This window comes from Lissotriton helveticus, chromosome 6, assembly GCF_964261635.1.
Source record: "Lissotriton helveticus chromosome 6, aLisHel1.1, whole genome shotgun sequence".
Taxonomy (NCBI): domain Eukaryota; kingdom Metazoa; phylum Chordata; class Amphibia; order Caudata; family Salamandridae; genus Lissotriton; species Lissotriton helveticus.
The window spans coordinates 2,074,910,939-2,074,936,000 of record NC_136067.1 but is presented as its reverse complement, the minus strand read 5'-3'; the positions used below and the strand labels follow the sequence as shown (position 1 = coordinate 2,074,936,000).

At 47.9% G+C, this 25,062-nt stretch overlaps 1 protein-coding gene across 1 annotated transcript in view; it reads left to right on the top strand.

Moving 5' to 3' along the window:
- The window catches only part of LOC144764018 (uncharacterized), a 284,209-nt gene that overhangs the window by 183,798 nt on the left and 75,349 nt on the right, over nucleotides 1-25,062 (top strand). Inside the window, exon 8 of the mRNA XM_078650148.1 lies at nucleotides 23,398-23,643. Coding sequence (XP_078506274.1) covers nucleotides 23,398-23,643 — 246 coding nt within the window. The remainder of the gene's footprint in view (nucleotides 1-23,397; nucleotides 23,644-25,062) is intronic.

Genomic DNA, 25,062 nt, shown 5'->3' with positions numbered 1-25,062 from the left:
TGAACTTGTAAAGCGTGCTACTTACCCGTGAAGGTCTCAAGGCGCTGTGTGTGTGTGTGGGGGGGGGGGGTGCTGCTACTGCTCGAAAAGCCAGGTCTTGAGTAGCCTTCTGAGAGCGCCTGTGGTGGTGCTGCTCGGCAGTAGGGGGTGCGACCTGGCCTGCAAGCAGGGTCAGGGGTCACACAACTAAGTAAGTGTGAACTGTGTACTGCATTTACCAGGATGCAAAGGGGCGAACTGTGCTGGGACTGTGAGGCAGTGTGTCAGAAAAGTGGAGGAGGAAGGCAACATTTTGGGCGGAAGGCCACCGCAAGGCTGTCAGGTCCAACAATAATGGTGAAAATTAGTATACTGAATGCAACAGACTGTTTCATTCCATGAGGGATCAGGTCCATTTATGGATATGTTCTCCCTCAGGTCTACTGTGTCCTTCACTGCATAGACCAGCAACATACAATCGGTAGACGTATATAAAAGTAATGTGTATGCATAAGTTCCGAAAGCATGGGAAGGTCCAAATTAGATCGGTTTTTCCTCACTATTCTCTCACCTGAAGAAACCAAACACATTCGCCTGAATCTGTATTATTCTCAATCGTTAAACTTTGCAGATTCATAAAATAGACTACAATTCATGATAAAATTAAGGCTGGGCTTTGTAATACCCGCTGAGCAGTCAGAAAGTGGACAATAATCAATTCTCTGACCACTAATGGTAACATGGACCTCCCTCTATAACAAAAGCTGACTGACGAAGACTGTAATTCTATCCAAGATGACTTGTCCTACATCGAGCTATGAAAACCCTCTCCTGGCAAAGTCAGACGCCCACAAAACCTCCTCGCTTTTGGAAGGATTTGAAGGCGCAGCTACACCTTGTGATTTAGCACACTATCTGCTTCTTAGTTGATGCTGAGATAACTCATGAATGGTGTCTCTCTTGCTGTGTTTATGTTGCCTTCTAATCCTCTTGTTTTATTTATGTTCTATTTTCCTCCAACAAAACGCCCCTCTTGTGATTCTTGTTCGTCAAAATATATTTAGAAAAAAATGTAACAGTGGTACATGAAGCTTTAAAAAATGGTGCAGCCACTCTGGTGTGAGTCACAGAAGTGTGAGCTCAGGACAAGATCGCAGTGAAGAGCATCATCCTGTATGTTGTACAGGGAGAGAAGGGGTAAAGAAACCTGATATAAACATCAGGGGTGTTGGACCTGGGGTCTCCAAGTCACATAGGGTAGCTTGGCACTAAATAGGAAGGCTTAACTCAAGGTACATAGGTTACGTTTGCGTCTCACCCTTACAGTAACCCAGCGTCCATCCCCAAAAATAATGACACTACACCGTTATTTATAAAAGTAGAAAAGTTTATCTTTTCCTTTTAAGGGTTACTTTCATTTATGTTTGTCTTTACAGTTCATAATACCACATGTAATATTCCAGGTATAAACCTCAACAACAATCCTGCTATACTAGGAGTTATTACTTATTCCTGTCGTTGATCAATTGTCTAGTTGCAGGACAACAGCTTAACAAGTCTACTGATTACATTTCAGCTTGAAAGGGTACTTGTAACTATCTGCATCCAAACCTTCTTGGCACTAATTTAACTATTATGGTTCAGGTTGTCAATAGGATTTCTTTTATCTCTTAAACATGCCATTCCTGTTGATAGCCAAATACAGTAATCATTTCATTTCACTAATGTATACACTGTTTACAAGTGTGACCCTGGTACATGCATTTTTAACACTTATATCGTATCTTTTTCTATGTTAGCTCAGTATAGTTTCAGCTAATCCCTTCACTGTCCCTTGGTTTGCTAAAATCCCCTCATAGGAAAAGGGGCAGTCTCCTCTGCTAGTTCTGCCACTAGTAACCTCTTCGCCCTGACCCACTGTCCCTTGACAAGGCCAGGAAGCCTCGTGTTCTAGCAGGCCCGGTAGAGAGAGTTCTGTGGATCAAATTATCCTCCTCCAGCCCCCACAGTTGAAATCCCTGCTCGCGTTACCTTCGAGCGCTGCTCTGCTCAACCCGGCCGGTGTCTCCTGACGGGCAGGCCGGTATTCCCCACACGGAAGTCACACAGAGGTCTGAAGTCTGTCAGGCGCTAGCCTGAGGAGGTGGAACCTGACCTTCCTTGGGAGCTCTTCGTCGTTGACTCCCTACACCGCCCACACGCCGCAGGAAGAGCGGTCTCCTCCCCCTGCTTCCAGTCACGCCTTCCTTCCCCCAGCGAGCTCCTGCAGACAGCGCCGAGGAGGGGCCTCTCCTCGTCTTCCTTCCGCCTTGCATACAACACCGCAAGACAATTCACCACACACCCGGCGTCCCCGCTTTCCGCACCAGCTATCCCCCGCAGGACTTGGCCAAAGAGTGGCCCCGTAACCCACACTGGTAATGGGTTGTCCGTCAGGCGGCAGTGGCCGGCTCCGATCCACAAGCTCTACAGCCCAGGGGCAGCGCACAACAACAGCGCAGGGAGCCCAGGGGGGTTCTGGGGTCCCCAGTACAGGAAGCCGGTAAGTGGCTTCTACAAAGGCTAGCCCAGGCGGGTTATCAGGTGACTTACTCCTTCTTAGGGAGAGGGCAGGACAGCCAGGCCAGAGCCTTGTTCTAACAGCGTCTGACGTCAGTCAGGAAACAGTCTCGGACACCCTCACCTCAGTTCTACTCCAACGCAGTCTGGACTGTTCCACTCACAACTCTGGATTAAAGGAGCCAATCATCAATGTCCCTGCTGGGCCAGGTCAGTGAGGGAGGGACAACATCCAGAGTGGGGGTCAGCAACCTATGAGGGCAATCAGCTCCGCTCTCAGTGTCCAAATCTCCTCGCCCCACGGCCTTCACTCCAGACAAGTCAGCCGCCTTTATCATCCTAAAATGGCTGCCTAACATTCCGCCCTAAATAGGCTGTCCCCGGAGTGTCCAGAGAGGTCCAGAAGGCTCTGGAATATCCCTATTCTAACCTATGGGTCTTTCTCCTGAGGTGTCCGTTATGGCAGTTACTGGCCACCATTTTGTGTATCTAGGCTTTACCTCAGAAAAAGGGGGGGGTTTCTGGGTCTGAGAGGAACCATGGGGTCAAGGAGCACCTACCCCCCCTGGTCAACACTTGAAAAGTCCGGCGGACATCAAAAATAAAAAGTTTGAGGGGCAAAAAGGGGACGAAAATAACTAAATAATTAGGAGGGACTACCCAAAGGGCAGACAGGTCTAACAAGGGGGTACATAAAGATGGGTGAAGAGAGACAGTAATGGACAGTAAGGAAAGGATGCTGGCGTTTGCATGCAGTTCTGTTGAGGGACTCGGAAGTTAAAGCAGAATGGGGTGCAAGTCAGTGTCACTATTTCTCATGGCAATAGGGAGGTCTTCAGGAATGTGGTGACCAGCTATGGACATACATACATAGGTGGCAATTGGCCCACCTTTCCTCAGTGTATCCATTTCAGAAGGATGAAGGCATGCCTAGTGTCAGAAATGAAGGACACCTGAGTTGAGTTAGCATCGTCCCTGGTGCAGAAACCTCTCGGTGTCAGGAGGTGAGCCCCCACACTTCATACATATATGCTCATCATTCTCCAGCACATTATTGTGAAAGAATGCATCTGTAACCTTAATTGAGGAATGAGGAAAGTATGTAGTTAATAAACTCCAAATATTGTAAATGAGTGGTCTTGAACTATATCTCTGACTGTCAGAGACTGCCTGTATAAGGGACCACTATGGGTTTTTATTTCCATATGTGAGAAAGATGAGCCAAGTGTCGCGACTCCATGTTATATGGCCTCTCCCCGCAAGCGTGTTTGCATTGTAATTCTAGTTAGCAAATACGTTGCAAACATTTGGCAAATGTAATGTTTACTAGATGTTCACACAACTTTTGAATGAATGTTCATTTTGTATGTACAGTGTTTACAATGATGTTAGCCCGCTTTCAATTATGTAACCTATATCAAGTGCATGGGTTTGGAAGAGTGGCAGGATGTAATAAGCATCAAATACTCTTTAATAAATACAAAGCCTTTTACTGCTTTGCCTCCCCTTGCATGTTTAACAGGATAAGGACAGGCTACTGCCCAAATACAATAGTTCTCCTGATAACAGGTATTCTCCATGGAATTACACTTCTGAGTCCACTGTCTTTGTGTATCAGGACTTCTAAACAAGTTTGAAAAGGGCAAAAAACTAAAAAGAAATATTGCGTCGGCCCAAAACCATCTGCTCACGAGCCCCAGTGTAACAGCAAAGTTCTACCTTACTTCAGTTTCCAGCTTTTCTTCCCAGAAGAGCATGAAGAAGTCCTGCGGAAAGTTAAGATGGATGGTGGTGAGTAGCACCTATCTCTGAAGGACGCGTCACCTTATTACTTTCCATCTGAACGGCTATCCTTTATGATGGGGTAAGTACCTTGTAATACTCTTTCATTGTGTATTCTCTATGGAACCACAATTGTGTGTGCACTACCAAACATTACGTAATGGGGCGGGGTGGGGGGGGTAACAGAGCAAATTCACTGTCTATGTAGAGGTTCTTCAACATTGGATGGTCAAACCAGGTCTCTGAGCCAGTGTTGGAAAGCTTTCAGGGTTATCCAAAAATAGACGCTTCTAAAAAAAAGTCCTGCGATGCACTTCTCTTGAACTATAATGTACCTTATGAAGCATAGAGAAGGGTTAACGTACTAGCCGAGGTGTGATATCAAACAGTACTGCAAACCTTGTTGATTGGTATATGCCCTGCAGGGTTGTGACTGATGAGAATGAGTTTGTACGGTCTGGGTAGAGTGAGGAAAAAAGAGAGAGATAGAACATCAAAAAGAATAGTTGCATTCACAGTGAAGTCTATGATTGGAGCTCCCCGGAAGCTTTGTCTTTGCCTCCGGGAAATATAAATTGCTTCATATAGAAGCTCTGGTAGTAGCAAAGATATTGCTTGATTGTATTAACAATGAGATACCATCATTTAAGGAGTACACAATAAAAAAGAAAGTATAAAAGCTTAATAAGGTAATTCTCAAATACAGTGTAGAGCTCCCACATCTCAATTTGAAAGATGAGTGCTATGAGAGTTTTAATTTCCCCAGCAGACAAAATCATATCTTCAGCCATCCCAGAAGAAAATATGTTCAAAAAGCTCAGTGAGTAGCTGAAGCTCAAATAGCTGAGATATCTGTAGCTGAATAACTTATCCTGACTGTCTGTGGGCGTGGGAGAAGGGACGACCTTGACACCAGGTGTTGTGGGCAAAGCAGGTTTTATTTTCAAGGAGCTTTTATAAACAAATGTCCGTTGCCTCCTCTGAGTCAAGCGGTCACGGGGGAACACACTAGGATCCGTGGCTGTAGGCTTTGTTCGTATGTTGGGGCTTCGGGGAGTTGCCGCGCTGATCCCACGTCGTCTCAGTCACATACAAGAAACCAAAAAGAGGGAGGCCATTAGTTCAAGCCCTCTTCCATAAGTGCACCATTTGGGGGACCGGGTAGCGTGAGGAAAACCCCAGTGAACAGTGCTCTCACTTAGATTTAGTGCACGGTGAACGAGGGGTTCGGGTAGGAGGTGCGGTACAGGGTAGGAAAGGGTAATGGAGGCAAGGAACAAAACAAAAGGGAATGTACGAACCGGGGGTTTATTTACACTATGTTACACGTCAGCCCTCCGGCTCTCCACCCAAGTTGCCCAACGCTGCCGTACCTGTGACAGCCACACTCCTCCCTCGGGAGTGTGGCACGGCGGTGCACGGGGTCGTTGGCCTCCTGGCTCTCCTTCTCTCTCCGTCTCTGCTTCTTCTCCGCGATGTTCCTTCCTATCGGGTCCCTCTTCGTCTCCTCCGCTTTCTCCGCTCGGCTCCGCTATTCCTTCCACCTTCCGCTCCTCCGGGGTGATGACACACCCTGCGTACCTCACTTCCTTGCTTTTGGCCAATCCGGCTACTCTGACGTCTTCAGGGGGCTGTTCCTCCTCTTCAGTTACGAACGCCCAATTAAAGGGGCCGCTGGGTTTGTCTACGTCATCCTGGCCGAACTGATCGTCTTTCCACCGGTCGGTCTGGAAGGAAGGAGATGAGGTAGGGTCAACAGGGTCCGGGCTCCACCAGTCCCGAGGGGTACTTCTACCCGCCTCGACTTCGTTACACTCCTCCCCCCCTGGATTCGCCCGATCGGGGAGAATAGTCATTCTGGAAAGGTAGTCCGCGTTTCCATTGTCTTTCCCTTTCCTATGTAGCACCCTGAAGGCAAAAGGCTGAAGAAATAAGAACCATCTTAGGATCCTTGCATTCTGGGAACGGTTGCGATGCATCCACTGCAAAGGGGCATGATCGGAATAGAGGGTGAAGGCCTTACCCTCCAGGTAATACCGCAGTTTGTCGACTGCCCAACGGACTGCCAGGCATTCCTTCTCCACCGTGGGATACTTCTGTTCCCTGGGGTGGAGTTTCCTACTCACATAAAGAATAGGGTGTTCTAGACCGTCTGCTCCTTCCTGGGACAGCACCGCACCTATACCAGTGTCCGAGGCGTCTGTCACCAGGGAAAAGGGCTTCTCAAAATCAGGAGGTATCAGGACCGGGCTGGAAGTAATAGCATCCTTTAGGACCTGAAAGGCTGTACAGGCCTCTACTGAGGGGGGGTTCGGGAGGACGTTTCGCACCTGTTTTTGTAGGAGGTCTGTTAGGGGAGTGGAGAGGGCAGCGAAATTTCTAATGAACCTTCTATAATAACCTATAGGGCCCAAGAAAGCCCTCAGTTCCCTCTTGGTTGACGGGAATGGGGTCCTAGTAATGGCTCTGATCTTCTCCTCCTGTGGGGCTATAACGCCTTCCCCCAGCATAAACCCTAGATACTTTACTTTGGGAAACGCTGCTCTTGATTTCCTTGCGTTGACATGTAGTCCGGCTGCTTGAAGGGCTCCAAGGACCCTAGTTACGTGACCCAAGTGTTCCTTCCATGTAGTGCTAAAGACGACTATGTCATCCAGGTATACCGAGCTGTATTTGGAATGTGGAGCCAACACTAAGTTCATTAATCGCTGGAAAGTGGCAGGTGCTCCATGGAGCCCAAAAGGGAGAACGTTGAATTTGAAAAGCCCGTCTTCCGTTGCAAAGGCCGTTTTGTGTCAGTCCTCCTCTCTCAGGGGTACCTGCCAATACCCTTTGGTCAGGTCAAAGGTAGTGATAAAACGGGCCTCCCCTATTCGTTCTATCAACTCATCCACCCTTGGTATGGGAAAAGCGTCGAATGAAGAGATGGAGTTCAATGCCCTGAAGTCCATACAAAAACGGGTCGACCCATCTGGTTTTGGAACCATAACTATAGGGGATGCCCAGTTGCTTTTTGAGGGCCTGATTACTCCCAGTTGGAGCATGTCTTGTACCTCCTTCCTGACATCGGCCCTTTTTGCTGCTGGAATGCGGTAAGCCCTTTGTTTGACTATCTGTCCTTTTTTAGTGTTGATTTGATGTTCCGCCCTATCGGTACATCCCGGGTTGTCCGAAAACAACGGGGAAAAAGGGTATAGAGCATCTAACAGTTCCTGTCTTTCTTTCTCGGTCAACTCCGTATTCACCGGAAGGTGTTCCAAAGTTGACCGGGTGCTACTGGATGGAAGGGCTAGATGGGCTGATCTAGGGGGTTGTCCTATCCATTTCTTGAGGAGGTTGACGTGGAAGGTCTGTCTCCTAGACGGGGGGAGTTGTAATCTGTACGTCGTCCGCCCTATGGTCTCTATGACCTTGTAAGGTCCCTTCCACTCACTCCTGAACTTTTGAGAGGAAGAGGGGAGGAGCACCAGTGCCCAATCCCCTTCCTCAAGTGTTCTCCACTTTTTACCTTTGACGTACTGCCGTCTCTGGTTGTGTTGTGCTTTGTCTAAGTTGGAATAAGCCAAGTCGCGCAGCTTACCCAGGCGGGATCTTAACTGTTGGGTGTTTTCCAGCAGGGTTCTCTGTTCGACGGCCTCCTCTCCCACCCAGGCTTCTCTGGTGATCTCCAGCAGAGACCTAGGTTGGCGGCCATACAGGAGCTCAAACGGTGAATATCCCAAACTGCTCTGTACGTGAGCTCTTACTACATTGAGGGCCAGGGGCAACACTCGGTCCCAATCCTTCGTCTCGGCGCTCAATAGTTTTTTTAGGGTAGTTTTCAGCGTCCGGTTATACCTCTCTACGAGGCCATCCGTTTGGGGATGATAGGCGGACGTCCGGATGTGGCGGAGGTCCAGCAACTTACATACCTCCTGCATCATCCGAGATACGAACGGAGTCCCCTGATCCGTTAGGATCTCCCGCGGAAACCCCACCCGGGAGAACAGCTCCACCAACTTGTCTGCCACGTTTTTTTGTAGTGGGTGCGCTGAGGGCAAAGGCTTTCGGGAACCGGGTATTATAATCAACCACCACCAAGGCGTATGTATGTCCTCGTGAGGTGCGGGGCAGCGGACCGATGAGATCCATACCGACCCTCTCCCATGGGTTGCCTATTACAGGTAGGGGTTGTAAGGGTACGGCAGGAGGTCGGGTTAGGTTTTTCTTTTGGCACACCTCGCACTGTCTGCAGTATTCCTCTGCTTCTTTATAAATGCCCGGCCAATAAAAGAGACGTAAAATGTTCTGAGTCGTTTTCTCGGTACCGCTATGCCCGGCCGTTAAGTGCATGTGGGCTTAGAACAGTATCTGTTCCCTGCAATCTTTAGGAACCACTAGCTGGCTTGGGTCCCCTGCCTTCCCTTCCCGATACAATAGATCTCTTTCTATTCTAAACCTGGGGTAACTCGTTGTAGGGGTGGTCTGGGCTATGTGCGCCGCCTCCCACGCGTTCATGAGGGAAGAGTCATTGGCCTGTGCGAACTTGAAACCCCTATCCAGAGCCCAGGGTTCTATAGACAGGTATTCCCCAGCTGGGTGGTCTCTCAGTTCCCTTTTGAACATGGATAGGAAGTCGGGGTTGTCGACTCCTATGATCAACTCCTCGGGTAAGGTCCCCACCACTCCCACCTTTACTGAGCAAGGCTCCCTACCCAGGGGGTGAAGGGTTATGCTAGCCAGCGGGTAGGGCTTTACGTCCCCATGCACGCACCGGATATGTACGGTACCCTCATGTCCTATCTGGGTAGGGTGCAACAACCTCCCCTGGATGACGGATTGCCTACATCCTGAGTCTAACAGGGCTTTAACGGGCTTCCGTTTTACTAGGACCCTTACGTAGAAAGATGGACCCATCTCGGCGGTGTACATCACGGCTTTGGGGATGTAGCCGACCTCCATAGGTTCCTCGGGAGGTCTTCGGTGGGGGCACATCCTGGCTATGTGGCCCCAGTCCCCACATTCAAAGCATTGGGGCCCCTTCATTGTGGGTGCTTCCATTCGGTAAGGTCTTGGTTTGGGTGGCTCTGGGATCATCTTCTTTCTGTCTGTTTTCGATGGAGGGGCACTGGTCTTGCCACTCCTGTCCGTATCCCAGGGAAATGAACGGGGGGCGGCCCTGGAATAGTTTGCCGCCATCTCGATGACCTGAGCTGCCGTCAGACCTGGATGCTGTCTTAACCACCTTTGAGTGCCATAGGGTAAGTCTTCCATGAACTGTTCGGGGATTATGCTGGTCATGACTTCTTCCTTACTCCTACTTCCAGGTCGCAACCATTTTTCTGCGGCCATCTTGATACGCAGGTACAGAGTTTTTGGATTCTCCCCCGTAGCACCCTTCTCTTTCCTGAATCGGAGCCTGTAGGCCTCCGCATCCATCCCTAAATGGTCCCGAATCACCTCTTTGACCTCGTAGTAGGAAGAGGTACCGGAATGGTTTGCCACCTGATAGGCCGTCTGGGCCTCTCCTGTCAGTAACGGGGCCAAAAAGAAGGGCCATTTCTCCTCGGGCCACCCACATGCCCTTGCTGCCCGTTCAAAGTTAAGGAGAAACGCATCCGGGTTTTCCCCCGTCACGTATTTCTGGAGAGCCACTCCAGATGGGTGTGGTCCGAACGGTCTCCTGTCCGAGTGGGTTGTGGTGCTCGGGGTCTGGACCGTCTTTTGTAAGTTGTCCATCTGCTGAGTCATGGTGGTGCGAAACAGTTCCCGGTCAGCATCAGCGGTGTTGATCTGTTGCCCGATAGCCCATTCCAGCTTCTGTTGCCCATCGATTAGAGTCTGTATCACCTGGTCCATTGCCATGGTCGGTTCCGAGGGGGCAGATCCCACTTCTGACACCAGTGTGGGCGTGGGAGAAGGGACGACCTTGACACCAGGTGTTGTGGGCAAAGCAGGTTTTATTTTCAAGGAGTTTTTTTAAACAAATGTCCGTCCCCTCCTCTGAGTCAAGCGGTCACGGTGGAACACACTAGGATCCGTGGCTGTAGGCTTTGTTCGTATGTTGGGGCTTCGGGGAGTTGCCCCGCTGATCCCGGTCGTCTCAGTCACATACAAGAAACCAAAAAGAGGGAGGCCATTAGTTCAAGCCCTCTTCCATAAGTGCACCATTTGGGGGACCGGGTAGCGTGAGGAAAACCCCAGTGAACAGTGCTCTCACTTAGATTTAGTGCACGGTGAACGAGGGGTTCGGGTAGGAGGTGCGGTACAGGGTAGGAAAGGGTAATGGAGGCAAGGAACAAAACAAAAGGGAATGTACGAACCGGGGGTTTATTTACACTATGTTACACGTGAGCCCTCCGGCTCTCCACCCAAGCTGCCCAACGCCGCCGTACCTGTGACAGCCACACTCCTCCCTCGGGAGTGTGGCACGGCGGTGCACGGGGTCGTTGGCCTCCTGGCTCTCCTTCTCTCTCCGTCTCTGCTTCTTCTCCGCGATGTTCCTTCCTATCGGGTCCCTCTTCGTCTCCTCCGCTTTCCCTGCTCGGCTCCGCTATTCCTTCCGCCTTCCGCTCCTCCGGGGTGATGACACACCCTGCGTCCCTCACTTCCTTGCTTTTGGCCAATCCGGCTACTCTGACGTCTTCAGGGGGCTGTTCCTACTCTTCAGTTACGAACGCCCAATTAAAGGGGCCGCTGGGTTTGTCTACGTCATCCTGGCCGAACTGATCGTCTTTCCACCGGTCGGTCTGGAAGAAAGGAGATGAGGTAGGGTCAACAGGGTCCGGGCTCCACCAGTCCCGAGGGGTACTTCTACCCGCCTCGACTTCGTTACACTGTCCCATAGTTCACAAATGTCAACAAACCATCAGATACATTCAGAATACGTGTTTTAAAAAGAAATATGGCTGGACAGGTTAATTGGTTGGAAGAATATCTAACAAAATTTTGAAATGCACACAAACCACCAACAAAATCAAGGTTGTGTTTTTGCGAGCTCTGGTTCGCACATGTGGATGGAGCACTTGCTTTTGCCCTTTTTAGGTCGAGCATCAGCGCGCATGCGCTGTCTGCAAGACCTGTTGTTTACACTATAGGCATGTAAATTCCGCCTGCTGCTTATGATAGGTTCACTCGTGAGTGTTCTTTACTGAGTGCTCATTGATTGGTGTTCCCAATACATCACTTCCATTTATCGCTCGGGAGCACCGGCTAACTACAGTTTCCTTACACTATAGGAGCTTGTATGCTCGTGTATACACAGGTATTCACTATGTGGCTAACATGTAAAATCATAAACATAACATGCTGCATTGCGAACATTGAGAACGGGTGACAGTTCTACCAAACATTGCAATGGACTTTATTTAGAAGCTCAGAAATGGACGTCGTATTTGGTATATGATGATCGTGGCAAAGGCAGGCATCTGTTTCCCTAGTCCTTTGTTTATGCCTATGTTTCAGCCGGTAGCCAAGCTCTTCCAATATATATTTTTATCAAAGCGCCATGCTGTGAGCCTTAATCAACTTTTTAAAAACCTTTTTTTCCAACAGCAGCAAAATGCCACACTTTCACTTTAATTGGGGCACCCCAGCACATATTGTCAGCAGTTCGGTGGTTTGGAAACATTTTTGGGCCATTTTCCTCAACATGACAGAGTTGTCCCTGTTGTGTTGCCTCATCGGAACCTCTTGCCTAAAGCTTGCACCACGCACGTATGGGCGAGTCACCAAACTGGAAAGTAAAGATTATTAGGAAGATAAAGCAGGGCGGCTCAGATTTGTAGCTCAGCACGCTTGAAATAAAGCAGTGAGATATTTTTTGGTGTTCATTGGCCAGGGTCATGAGTGGCTTGGCTAGTTTTTAACCAGTACTTCCAGTCTATCCTACAGTGTGAGCCCTTTCCTGTAACAAACCTGTAATAAGATAGGCTGTAGCAGAGATGTGATGATTTAAGTAGGTTTATTGATTAATTATAAGTCCAAATCATAGGATCATTAAAGCCCCACCAGGAGCAGCTCTCTTGCTGCTCAGCCCTCTCTCCCAACTGTCATCCATCCACCAGGCATCCCACACATTCTATCACTACATCACACACTCCAACATTCCACCATTCATCCACACAGGCTGAGCAGCAAGACAGGTAAGCGGGGAAGGTACATGGCATCCAAACCAGAATACCACAAAACCTCTCGGCACTCTGCATATCCTTACTTTTCATGCACGTTTAAAAAGCTCTTTTTCCTTGCTGAACGATATCCCAGGAAATGCAGTCATATGGTCAAAGAACCACACTTGTCTCTAAAGTCTCGCCGATTTGAACATATTTATTTAAATGAGGCACTCTAAAGCCTTGCTGACTTGAACATATCTATGTAAATTAGGCACTCATTTTTTCTATGTTGTGGAACATGTCTATGCAATGAGGCCCTTGTCTCTAAAGCCTTGCAGATTCAATTATGTTTATGTAAATTACACACTGGTAGAAAAAACTGTGGACTCCTCCTATGAAATCATAAATGTCTCTTGTGGGCGGGGCCTTTCTCATAGGTGGCCGCGTTCTTTCTAGGCAAACATGAAATTACCAATATAAATTACAAAGCTTAGCTCAATTCTAACAGTCCACCATCAGGATGATAGAGAATATTCTTGGAATCAGAAGTCAAGGCCCTAACACACGCAGTACCTGCTGTGCTCAGTACCATTCCACTTTAAATCCCCAATACTAGGGAGTACTTCCTGATCCAGCATTGGCGGGGTTCTTTGCCTTGCTGGGAGAATGGGACGGGTGGTGCAACCCACCTCGAGCTTCCTTCTAGCTGGGAATGGGTCGAATATATAACAGGATAATCTAGGCCAGGAATAGGGGGGCAAATCTAATTTATAAAAGTTGTAATAATATGTTCATTAACTGATTGTCCGTGGCCACCGAAGGTAGACCTCTGGAGAGATAAGTCACTTAAGGTCCCTACGTGAATTCAACGTTTTTAAAACCAGCCCTAATAAATGTCTGCTAGTCTCTCCATTGATAAAGCCTGCCATAGACGAGAATGTTTTGTGTCAATACGGGAGCTTCTTTCTTTTTCCAATTTTCAATCACCACTTGTTCAGCAGCTCCTCCTGCGAGGCATAGCTACATAATAGCCCTTTCACCCCTTGTCTGGCGCTTTAAGGTGATGACTCTAAAGCCCAACCATGCAAAAGCTGAGGATTCGCGGAGTGGATAACCTTGGATCTGCTTGATTTGCACCAGGATTTCGGATTGGGTGAAATGTGCTACAGTCCCACCAAACATGGTGGAATTCGCCTAGTAGCCCACACCCCTCCAGCATAAGTCTGATGTATTGGAGAGATTTATTTCAACTTAGTGGGGTAGAGGTAACAGTCGTAGAGTCATTTAAAATGGGCTTCACTCATGCCCATGGAGTGGGTATGCTTCGGGATATCTTTCCAAAGGTTCCTCTACTGTGCTGCTGGAATTCCCTCCCTCAAAGTACTTTTCTAAAAACATATATGCCGTAGCTGATAGTAATGGAGTGTAGCGACTATAAAAAGCAAATGGTTCCCCTGGTAGTTCCTGCCCTTCTAACAAAGTGTTCAATAGGGGTGAGCTGTCTGGTGGTTGTCCATCTTACATCTGATTGGAGTGCCCAGTGTATCAACTGAACATAACAAAATCGTTTTGAGTGGGAGGGTGGAAGTCATATTGGCAGTGTTCAAATATCAATATGTCCCAATTATCAAAAAGATCAGAGAGTGTGAGACAACCTCCCTCCCTCCAGGTATCAAAGGGGCCAGGCAATAAGGCTGGGGGAGTGCCAGGTTACAGTGTATCGGCGTAAATAGATAAGGCGGTCCATTTTGCAGTCCTGTTAACGTCCTCCCAAATTCCTATAGTCGTTCTTGTTGTAGTACACATGTATGTGTTTCAGCGACGGTCCATTTTCAGCTTCCACAAGACGTCCCATATGACTCTGCCCACTATCGCTCTAGTCATGTGGAGCCAATGTTTGTCTGACTTCTGCAATGACCATTCCGAGATGACTTGTAATTCCTCTGCTCTGTAATAAAGTTGAAAGTCAGGAAGAACCACTCTACTATTGTCTTTAGGGAGTCGGAGCAGTTTGAAAGGTGAAAGGGCTCTACGATTCTGCCAAATAAATCATGTGATAAGTGTATGCAATGTCGGTAGAAAGTCTCTGTCCAGTTCAATGGGGAGACCCTGGAAGAGGTACAACACCTTCGATGAAATCATCATCCTAACAGTTATGCCCGATCCAAGAAATATACATAGGTGCTCAACGTTTAAGGTCCCTTTTCAGTTGCTGCACAATAGGCGGATAATTGGTCTGATACAGGTCTGATAATCTGGGGGTCATTTTAATAGCTAAATAAGTAATGTTTGTTTTAGCCCATTGACAGGGAGTAGAGGCCACAAGGGTTTCCATAGCCACGGTGGGCAACGTCAGAGTAAGTAAAAAAGACTTAGTGAGGTTGATACAGAAGCCGGCCACTTCTTCATGGTTGTGTAATTTGTTCCGAAGGGCAGCTAGGGAGGACTGGGGAGAAGTGAGTGTTAACAACACATCATCAGCAAATAGAGAACGTTTATGGCCTACTGAGCTAAACGGAATGCCTCCAACGTCTTGTGCAGCCCTGATCCAGGCAGTTAGGGGTTCGATGCAGACGGCAAATAGAAGAGAGGAGAGAGGACACCCTGGCCTCGTTCACGTCCCCAGATGGCACAGTTCCGAGTTCACCTTGTTAACTAGAACCCTGGATTATGGTGTTGCATAGTTCATTGCTATGAATGAGTCACAAAACCTAAATCTCTTGAACGTAAGAAATAAGAAGGGCCAGTCCATGCGGTCGAAAGCCTTCTCAGCATTGAGGCCTAACAGAACCGCAGGTATCCTTATTGGTGGCTTTTTCAATTAGGTGAATCACCGCCCTCACATTGTCATGTGCCTGTCTGCCCTTAGTGCAGCCAGACTGGTCCGATGGACCAAGTCTGGCATCATATCATCCAGTCAGGGGGCCAGAATCCTTGAGTTGAGCTTAGCATACAGATTGAGCAAGGTCATAGGTCTATAGGAACTACAAGAATGGGGATCCTTTCCTGGCTTCAGGATGGCTGATATCAGTGCTTCACCCATAGAAGCTATGACAGAGCCCGCCCCTGCTACATAATTAAATAGTACAGTTAGATGTGGTACTAGATCAGAGCAGAAATTGCTACCGTTAGACCGTCCGGTTCCGGTGACTTGTGAATTTTCAGGAATTTAATGGCGTCCCACACTACCTCTTTGCTGATTGGATCGCTTTACCAGATCACAACAACAACATCCACCTCACTCCGGACTACTTCTGCTGGGACTGCAGTGCAGACTCCAGAAAACTCATTTCACAAATTTTGGCCTGCTCACACTCTGTTAACCAGCATGTGAGCAGTGCCCTGATTGGGGGAGCGGGCTCTCACAGCGCTCCTGAGGGCACTGGATACCTGCACTTGCTCTCAACCTAGCTGTCTTACGATAGCTGGGTTGAGAGGTTTAAAGTGTGCATGTCTGGCTAGCCATCGCAACATGGCTGACCAAAGGGACTTGCGCTCCTTAATCAGTGCAAAGACAGCTCTCTTCCCACCACCCCTCCCTGCTGTGACTCAACAGGCCCGCCCCATCCTGATGCTCAACTCAGGATGGGACGATGAGAAATAAAATGGCAATGAATTACCATTTTATTTTTCATCTCCTGGGTTTTAGGGAGGAACTTAAATGAGGCAACGGTCCTCCACTCCATTGGAGTAGCCATCCCTGGACATCTACACTTTTAAGGTAAGCAAATTGGGTTGGAGTAGCAGCATGGTCAGCCGTATAGAGCTTCTTGTAAAAATCACCAAAGATTCGGACTTTCCCACCTCAGACATTTGTAACTCACTGGAGTTACTTATAATGTCGCCAACATATTCTTTAGCGCGTATGACCCCGAGCTGCCTCTCCATGTATGATCCCACCTTATAACCCAGTTCATAGGATGTGTGCTTAAGGCGGAGAAGAGTGAGCTCTGTTCTATTAGTCTAAATGGCATTCAGCTTCCCCCGTAATGTGGTGACCTTCCTCTGCAGGGTTAAAGTTGGGGTAGACTTATGTTTTGATTCACACTGCTGCATCTCTGTTTCAAGCACCACAGTTTCAGCTGCTCGTGTTTATTAAGTGTAGAGATCAAAGCAATGCACAGCTTAGAAAGTATTCCAATTGTTAGCAGGCGGTCTGTCATTGCCTTTATTTAGTTGAAAAAACTCCCAAATGGTTTTTCGCGGATCGTTTCTAAGGAAGCGGTCTTTCATAGGAGAATGGGCTAAAACTGTTGGTGATATCTTGGTGGTGGACTACCCAAGTCTAGTGTTACCGATATTACACCTACATCTTTAATTACTCGTTTAAGTGTTTTAGAAAAGCTCTCAGAGGGTGATCTGTGAAAGTTTGCGTACTATTATTTCTTGAGCTACAGACGAGATTAAAGTCCCCCATCAGGACAATTTTCCCTTCTGCAAAGCTCCCTAACAAGGACCAAAGGTCTTGAAAGAATAGGATTTGTTTAGTATTTGGGGCATAAATCAAAGCTAAAGTAACTCCAATTTTACCCTGTTAGACTTAGCATCTTTTGGTGTGTTTCCCCTGAATTTTTGTTTTCTAACCTCCTGGTTTTGACTCTGTTTTTGCTGGTGTCATGATTTTGCGCACTTTCCTCACTAATGATCAGTGGTAAAGTGCAAGTGCTCCTGTTGGAAAATGTGTTATGGATTGGTATTTCCATGATTGGCTTATTTGATTTATGTGTCAGTCCCTAGGAAAGTGCACTGCGAGTGCCAGGGCCTATAAATCAAATGCTGTTGGTGGGCTGCAGCACTGGGTTGTGCCACCCACGCAAACAGCCCGTAAAGTGTAACTCTGGCCTGCCATTGCAGAGCCTGTGTGCAGCCTGGGGCTGCCATGTCGACTTGGCAAGTGCACACACTTGCAAGTCCCTAAACCTTCCCTTTTATACATGTCAGTCGCCCTTAAGGTAGGCCCAAGGTACCCTCATGGGCAGGGTGCATTGTATGTGAAAGGTAGGACATGCCCTGGTGTGTGTGTGTGGCATGTCCTAATAGTGAATTACAGCCTACTTCATTTTTCACTGTTGCAAGGCTACCTGTTCCCCATAGGCCAGAGTGGGCAGTTTGATTATAACATCCTATAATCCTAACTGACCTCAGGGAACATGGTAGAAATTCGGGGTTAGTATGCCTGAACTCAGAATGATAGAATGCATCTTTTAGTCAAGTTGATTTTAACATTTTGGGTTTGAAAATACCACTTTTAGAAAGTAGGTATTTTCTGACCTAACCATCCAGCCTGCCTCTGCTAGCTTGTGTATTAACTGACTGGTTTGTGAGTGACAGGGGTTGGGGGAGGCTCCTGGAGACAGGGTGAGTCAGCACAGGGCTGAATAGACCTATCTGCACATAGATGGGTGGGAGGAGTAGCACCTGGGTCTGAATAGGGCTGTGCCTGCCTCCCACAATGCTAGCTCCACCTCCTGTGGTGTGTCTGATGTCCCTGGCCTACACTGTCAAAGGAAAAGCAGGAGTCTTGTAAACAAAGTGCTCCAAGACTGGCCAGTACTGGTTTGGACTAGGTACAGGACCTTCTGCCTTCAGAGGACAAAGGAATTGCTGGTATAAATATTGGAGCCCAGACCCCAAGACTTTAGAACTTGCTGGAATCAAGGAACCTGCCAAGAAGAAGAGCTGGAAGAGCTTCTAGGAGGAGTACTGCCCCTTTACTGTGTTGTTGCTTTGTTGGGTTGGCCTGCAGCTGCTGCTTCTGCCTTGGGCAGTGAAAGGACTGGACTGAACGTTCTCTACTTGTGCTGGATATCTCCAAGGGCCTGAAACTGAGCTGGCCTCCTGTTAAGAAGTCTCAGGGACTGCAAAGACTTCACCACCCTCTGGGTACTGCTCCTGGAACCGCTGTTTCAGTTGCCACAAGAAGAGGGAACTGTGACCGACTCTGTCACCGACTCCGTCACTGGCCTTGTGTCCTGAAGGCACCGCAGGCCGCACCGTCTCGCCCTGCACTGCACGCCTTGGTCTCACCAACGCCGTCTGCATGATTGGCACCGAGCTGATGCCTGCACTGCATTGAGAGGTACGGCAGCCCGCACCACCTCCCTTCGTTGGCCTGGCCTCACTGACACGGTCGCCGCTGACCGCCTTGTCACACACTGCTGGCCGACTCAGCCAGCGCCAATTCGCGCCAACCGGCTCTGTCGCTTGCATCGCAACCTGACAGCACCGCAATGAGCACCGTCTCACCCTGCACCACACACCTTGGTCACACCGATGTCGTCTGCACAATCGTCATCGATCCGCTGCCTGCACCGCAGCGAGAGGACACCGCGCCCTGCACCGCTTCCACTTTCCACCGTAACCACGCCGGACGCCACAACCAGCTCTGTCACCTGCACCGCAACCTGCCAGCACCGCATCGAGCACCGTTTTGCCCTGCACCGCAAGCCTTGGTATCACTGCGCCGTCTGGATGATCGTCACCGAGCCGCTGCCCGCACCACATCAAGAGGACACCGCAGCGTGCACCGCTTCCAATTTGCATCGCATCCGCGATGGATGCAAAGACCGGCTCGCACCTCCGTTTGAGCCGCACTAAGAAAGGAACTGTTAACGAGTCTGCTCACGCTGTTGCTGGCCTGCACGGACGCGGTCAGCTGGCACTGCGAGACTGTTGTTTTCAGCTTCACGGTAGACTCGGACCGAGCTACTTACTCGTACAAACTGTGTTTTCAACTTATTTTTGCCATTTAAAGACATCTGGTCAAGTAACTCTTTTTAAAGTACTGTATTGTGGATTTTTATCGTATTTGGTCTTGTCTTGAGTTTATAAAAATATTGGATCTTTTTCTAAACTGGTGTGGTGTCCTTTTGTAGGGCTTACACTGTATTACTGTAGGATATGTGTACATGCTTTACACACTGCCTCTGAGATAAGCCTGACTGCTCATGCCAAGCTACCAAGGGGTGAGCAGGGGTTATTTTAGGAGTGTAACATACCCTTTACCAAAAACAATGCGTCCCTCCTTATCTGTTTTGTACCCCTCCGGCTTGAATTTTAGGGTGGTGTGGAACAGCAGTGCTACACCGTTATGTTTACAAGAGGCTGAGGATTTATATATAATTTGTAAACCATCTGTTTATTGTTTTTTTGTATTTTATGTACAGCTGCACACATTATTCATGATACAAAAATAGCATTTGCAAAGAGTCTAGTAGCATGAGTGCAGGCGGCATGTGCAGTGTCATAAGTAGCGTGCAATACTTTCAGGCTCTACACATAGTTGTCCATGGTTTCTGTGGTAGTTGGGAAGTTATGCTTGCACAGATAAAGGTGAGTCTTGCGCTGCGACTGACTTAATTTAATTAGCAATCATGGACGCACTGATGCAAGTATTTTTGCTGCTGTTGAGACAATCCCATTAGTGCTCCCCCCCACCGCCCCTCCAGAGTACCGGCACCGTTCAAGAGACTCAAGTATACAGGTGGGGCAAGCTGGGACGAATCCCGCCGGTCTACTGTGTCCCAGAGGTGTGTTTAATTGTGAGTTCCCCCTGGGTGTGGGCCCCCATTTGGGTCAATAGCCACATCCTCAGCGTCCCTCCCCATTGACCTGCGCAAGTCCTGTAGCATGATTTTCCACTGCAACGCCATTGGGTCTTCTGTTCGGAGCACCAAGGCTTCTGCTCTAGCCCATACCAATAGAGACTGACTCCATGCTATCACTGAGGGAAATATCCTTTACATCGCAACCATTACATCACACTACACTTACAACGCAGTAATTACATCGCAACATCATTTACAACGCATGTCACTACAACGCATGAGGCTACATCGCATTACACTACATCGCATGTCACTACAACGCAGGCATTACAACGCATACCATTACAACGCATAGTACCCCTACACTATCCAAAACTTAACCTACTTTTGCACCCCCTGGAGTTAGAATGTTTATTTTTACCCCTACACTATCCAACACTTGCCCTACTGTTGTACCCCCTGGAGTTAGAATAGTAATTTTTACCCCTACGCTATCCAACACTTACCCTACTGTTGCACCCCCTGGAGTTAGAATAGTCATTTTTAACCTACACTATCCAACACTTCCCCTACTGTTGCACCCCCTGGAGTTAGAATAGTAATTTTTACTTGAAGGTTTAGCGTTTCCTTTGCTGGCATGGACAAAGTTGGGAAGATGGCCCGGGTTCCATTGGCACCACGTCATGTGGCAGCCTGATTTACCTCTGATGAACAAACCTCGGAAGCTAGAATGTCCAGTAGTGTCAGTGCTTCAGCAGATCTGTAACATGTTGGGATTTGATATATATGTCAAAGGCCAAGACAAAGGGGATGAGTCCGGCGGTATTTAACATGATCTTCCCTCAACTTATCAGTTACTGACCGGAACTGTTGGCATCTAGCAGCATAGTTGAATTGATATCCTGAAAGGGAAAGCAAGTGGACCTCTGTATTGTGAATGTATCCTTCTTCGTGGGAGCTTGTCTTCCCTGGATCAGAATCAAGCACCCTAGGACCAGTTTCTGGCTATCACTCGTCTTCAGCCTGGATAGCTTGACTCCAGTGGCGTAGTGAGCAGGTCCAGAGAAGACATGGCTGGGCAGTTCGGGCTGGACTGTTCCCATGAGGCACAGGGTCAAGACTGATTTGCATATGGCCATGTCTGAACTGGGGTGGTTTGGTGAGCAAAATTATGATGGATTAAACCCAGATCTGTGAAGGGGGGTGAATGTTTTGCCATTGTGCAACATTTCGTCCATTATCTTGTGTGTTTTGCTGTTCACCCTATGTGGGAAGGGTATGCCCAGACGTGGGTCCAGTGCTCACTACGCCACTGGAGTCAAGCTATCCTGACTGAAGATGGCTGATAGCCAGAAACCGGTCCTACGATGCTTGATTCCAGTCCAGGGAAGACATGGCTTGGCAGTTCGGGCTGGACTGTTCCCATGAGGCACAGGGTCAAGACTGATTTGCATATGGCCATGTTTGAACTGGGGTGGTTTGGTGAGCAAAATAACGATGGATTAAACCCAGATCTGTGACTGGGGGTGAATGTTTTGCCATTGTGCAACATTCCGTCCATCATCTTGTGTGTTTTGCTGCTCACCCTAAGCGGGAAGGGTATGCCCAGACGTGGGTCCCGTGCTCACTATGCCACTGGAGTCAAGCTATGCTGGCTGAAGACGGCTGATAGCCAAAAATCTGTCCTAGGATGCTTGATTCCGGTCCAGGTCTGTGACTGGGGGTGAATGTTTTGCCATTGTGCAACATTCCGTCCATCATCTTGTGTGTTAAGCCCTGCTCTGCTGCCAAGCAGTGTTCGCTTCAGTGCTGCCGGTCCTGCACTGCCGTAGAGGTTGTGCGACAGTGCCCCCGCAGTAAGAGGTGTCGGTGAAAAGGGTTACATTGGGTTGGGACTTCGCGCTGCACTTACTGGGGTTCCCTCAGTCACGGGTATTCCGTTATGTGTCAGAGCAATGCCAGAAAATGTTGTCATAGCAAGTGAGTGTGCTCTTGGTCAGGGGCTGTATTATTTGCAGTGTGTCCCGGTGTGTTTCCTTATGGAATCGTTAAGCCGCCATCTTACCGATGAAGCCCTTCCGCATATTCACCATCATCCAGAAAGTTCCAGCAGACAGAATCGTTTCTTGGTACACCGCTGTCAATCTTTGTCATGTACAGCCGCTGTGGGTGTTCGAATCATGCTACAAACAGAGCAAATACCTCAACTATTGCAATATGAGCAGCAGAGCCTGCCATGCCACCGGGTATGTCTTTTTGTTGTTTTTTTCTTGTTGGTTAGGTGATCAAGCATCCTTTGTTTTCAAAGAGAGCTTATTCAGAGGGTTTTGTAATGTCAAAGCTATGAAAAATAGTTTGAGTTTTGGCTGCTGTGATGTCAGAGCAGTGAATAACTGGGTTCTGAAGTGTGTTGCAGTGTGTTCTTGCAATTGATGCCCCCTGGAATATGTCTTTGGAATAAAAACATATTATATAGAATTGCCAAAAGATAATGTTATAGAAAAGAAATGCTATCACCCTTCCCTCCCTCCCAAAGCCACACCCTCTCAGCTTGCCCAAATGAAAAAATGGCAGGCATTTGTGACCATCTCCCACCAATATTTGATTACTGATTACTCTTACCTGTAAGGATAGTTTTATTGAATGCCTGCCACGCCGCCACCCTTCCTGCCACCCTTGAGTTTTCCACACTCCCGCCCCACTAGAGTATGTGCTCTCCACTCTCCCTGTAAGAAGAGATAACTGGTACCTTTCTGATGAAGTCCCTGACTGAGCTAGTGTCTGCAGACTTTGAACTCTGCCTGGTGGCAAGTGTCTGTCCAGGTCACACCAGAGAGAGGTAGGGAGCAGCAGCTTGTCATTCATTGTTCTACCACCTCATACAGATCTGTTGGATGTATGACGGTATAATGCATGATATTACCACGCGTACCGTTACAACGCAGGTTTTACAAAGCAAGTCGTTACAACGACTAGCGTTGGGGGGCGCTGGATAGTGAATAGTTTAATTTACTATTCCAACTCCAGTCCCTGTGGATAGTAGGGAAGGTGTTGGATAGTAAATTAAACTATTCCCTATCCTAGAGCGCCCTCCAGCGAAAGTCGTTTTAACGACTTTCGTTGTAAAACCTGCGTGGTAATGGTACCACGTTGTAAAAGTTTTGTGGTAAAGGATGTTCTCCGATCTGTTGATACGATGGAACTCATGGGTGATAGCGCATCATGGCAGATGAGTGATCGCCAGTCAGCCTATCCTCCTAGGTGTGAGAAGACACAAGTGAGGTGGAAAAAGACCTAAGCAGTACCTGCTTCTCACTCTGACTAGAGATACATCTTTATATAGAGAAAGATCCCAATAAGCCACAAGCAACAATTAGCATTCCGTCCTGGAGAAATGCAAGTTAACGTGAAAGCTTTCTCATTGTTCTTATATGCAGGGCATGCGATAGAGCTTTCTGAACCATGCCAGTCCCCCCAGTGCAGATCTGTGGACCACATCCTCTACGCTCCGCGGATCCCTCCCACCTGTAAGCCCCAGACACGCCGGTTTTCAGAAAGGGCTCCCAGCACCACTATGAGGACATCGAAGGCCATCTCCATTCACCTGCTCATCCTGTTCCTTGATGCAATGTCTTCCTGGGCACTGACAAAAAAACCAGAACCTGAGAGGCCCAGTTACACAGGTAACTGCAGTGGACTTAATTATGTTATTATCCTTACCTCAGCCTTGTTTTTGTTGCATTTCATCACTTCTTTTTGTTAATAAAAGTTTTTTTTATATTTGATTAATGAAAAATAAAACCATACATATCACAGGGTTGTTACAGGAGAAGGTATCTTAATTTTACCAGCATTTTTAGGCATGTACATTATGTGAAAGTAGTCATGTGATTCATACATAACTCCTACCAGACATTGCATGTGCAAAATCATCAACCTTGAAAATGCTCCCAGTGTGGCAAAGATCCCTATTGACTCCTTGCCCCAATTTTGCTCGCTCATCTGCACCCCATGCGTCTTGCTGCCTGGATTTGGGTGGCAGTTTACATCAATTAGTTTGTGTCTATTGTTCCTTGATATAGCCTGTAGTTGCACAGAACAATACACACAGTTGTGCGCATCCCATAAGTTGTCCAGGTCCTCTTTTCAGTCTTCTCCATCATTTGTGGTAGAGTGCATCTGTTATTGGGAGCATTATATAGATGTGAAACCACCCCCTACTGTATTTCATTGTAATTACTTTCAATAGTATTGTAAATTCTGGGGGTTCCATGGAGAATATTTTGCACCATGCTTTCACAGCCTTTCTGATTCTGTGATATATGAACACGTCAAAGGCATTCTCCAACCCCTGAACTGTTCCGGGGCAGTGAAATGTCCATTTCCATTGAGGTGTTCCTCGGCTGTTAGCCCAAGTTTATTGAGGATTTCCATCACTATCTTTTTAAAAGTGGGTGTTATCGGAGGGTTCCATTTAAGCGGGACATGCCGGGAATAAGGCACTGTCAGTCAAGTCTAGCCCCAAGTTGTCATAGTTTCTATGTCATTAGTTTGCTTATGGTGTAAGCGGCTTCATTAGACAGGTTTGTAGTGCACCCTGCTTAATTGCTTCCCTTTCTACCACTATGTGCAGTAGGGGCAGATGTGGCAGGCACCAGTATATCACTAGGAAGGCCTGTGTCACCAAGTAGTATCTCACCAAGTAGTATCTCTCTGGATCATGCACTGCCAGGGCCCCCCTTGGCTAGTGGTAGTGTCATAAGCTCCAAGTGCAAGCGTGATTTCTTACCTGCCCAGGTGAGTCTCTGAACTGAAACTCTGATCTAAGTTCACAAACAAACAGTAGATCAGTGGGATTAGGATATTAAGGAAAAGATATAGCAATCGAGGAATCAGCCCCATTTATTAGAAGAGCAATGCTGCCCATGATGGCAAAGGGAAGGTGCCTCCATCTAGTAACTTGAGGCTGCAGGTTTGATGATAGTGGCCCTTAGTTATCACGTATTGGTTGGTGGAAGGGATTGTGGCTATTAAGGTATGGTTCTAATTTGTGCAATGCCCTGTATGCATGCGTTAGGAGTTTAAATTGGCAGTGTTTGTGT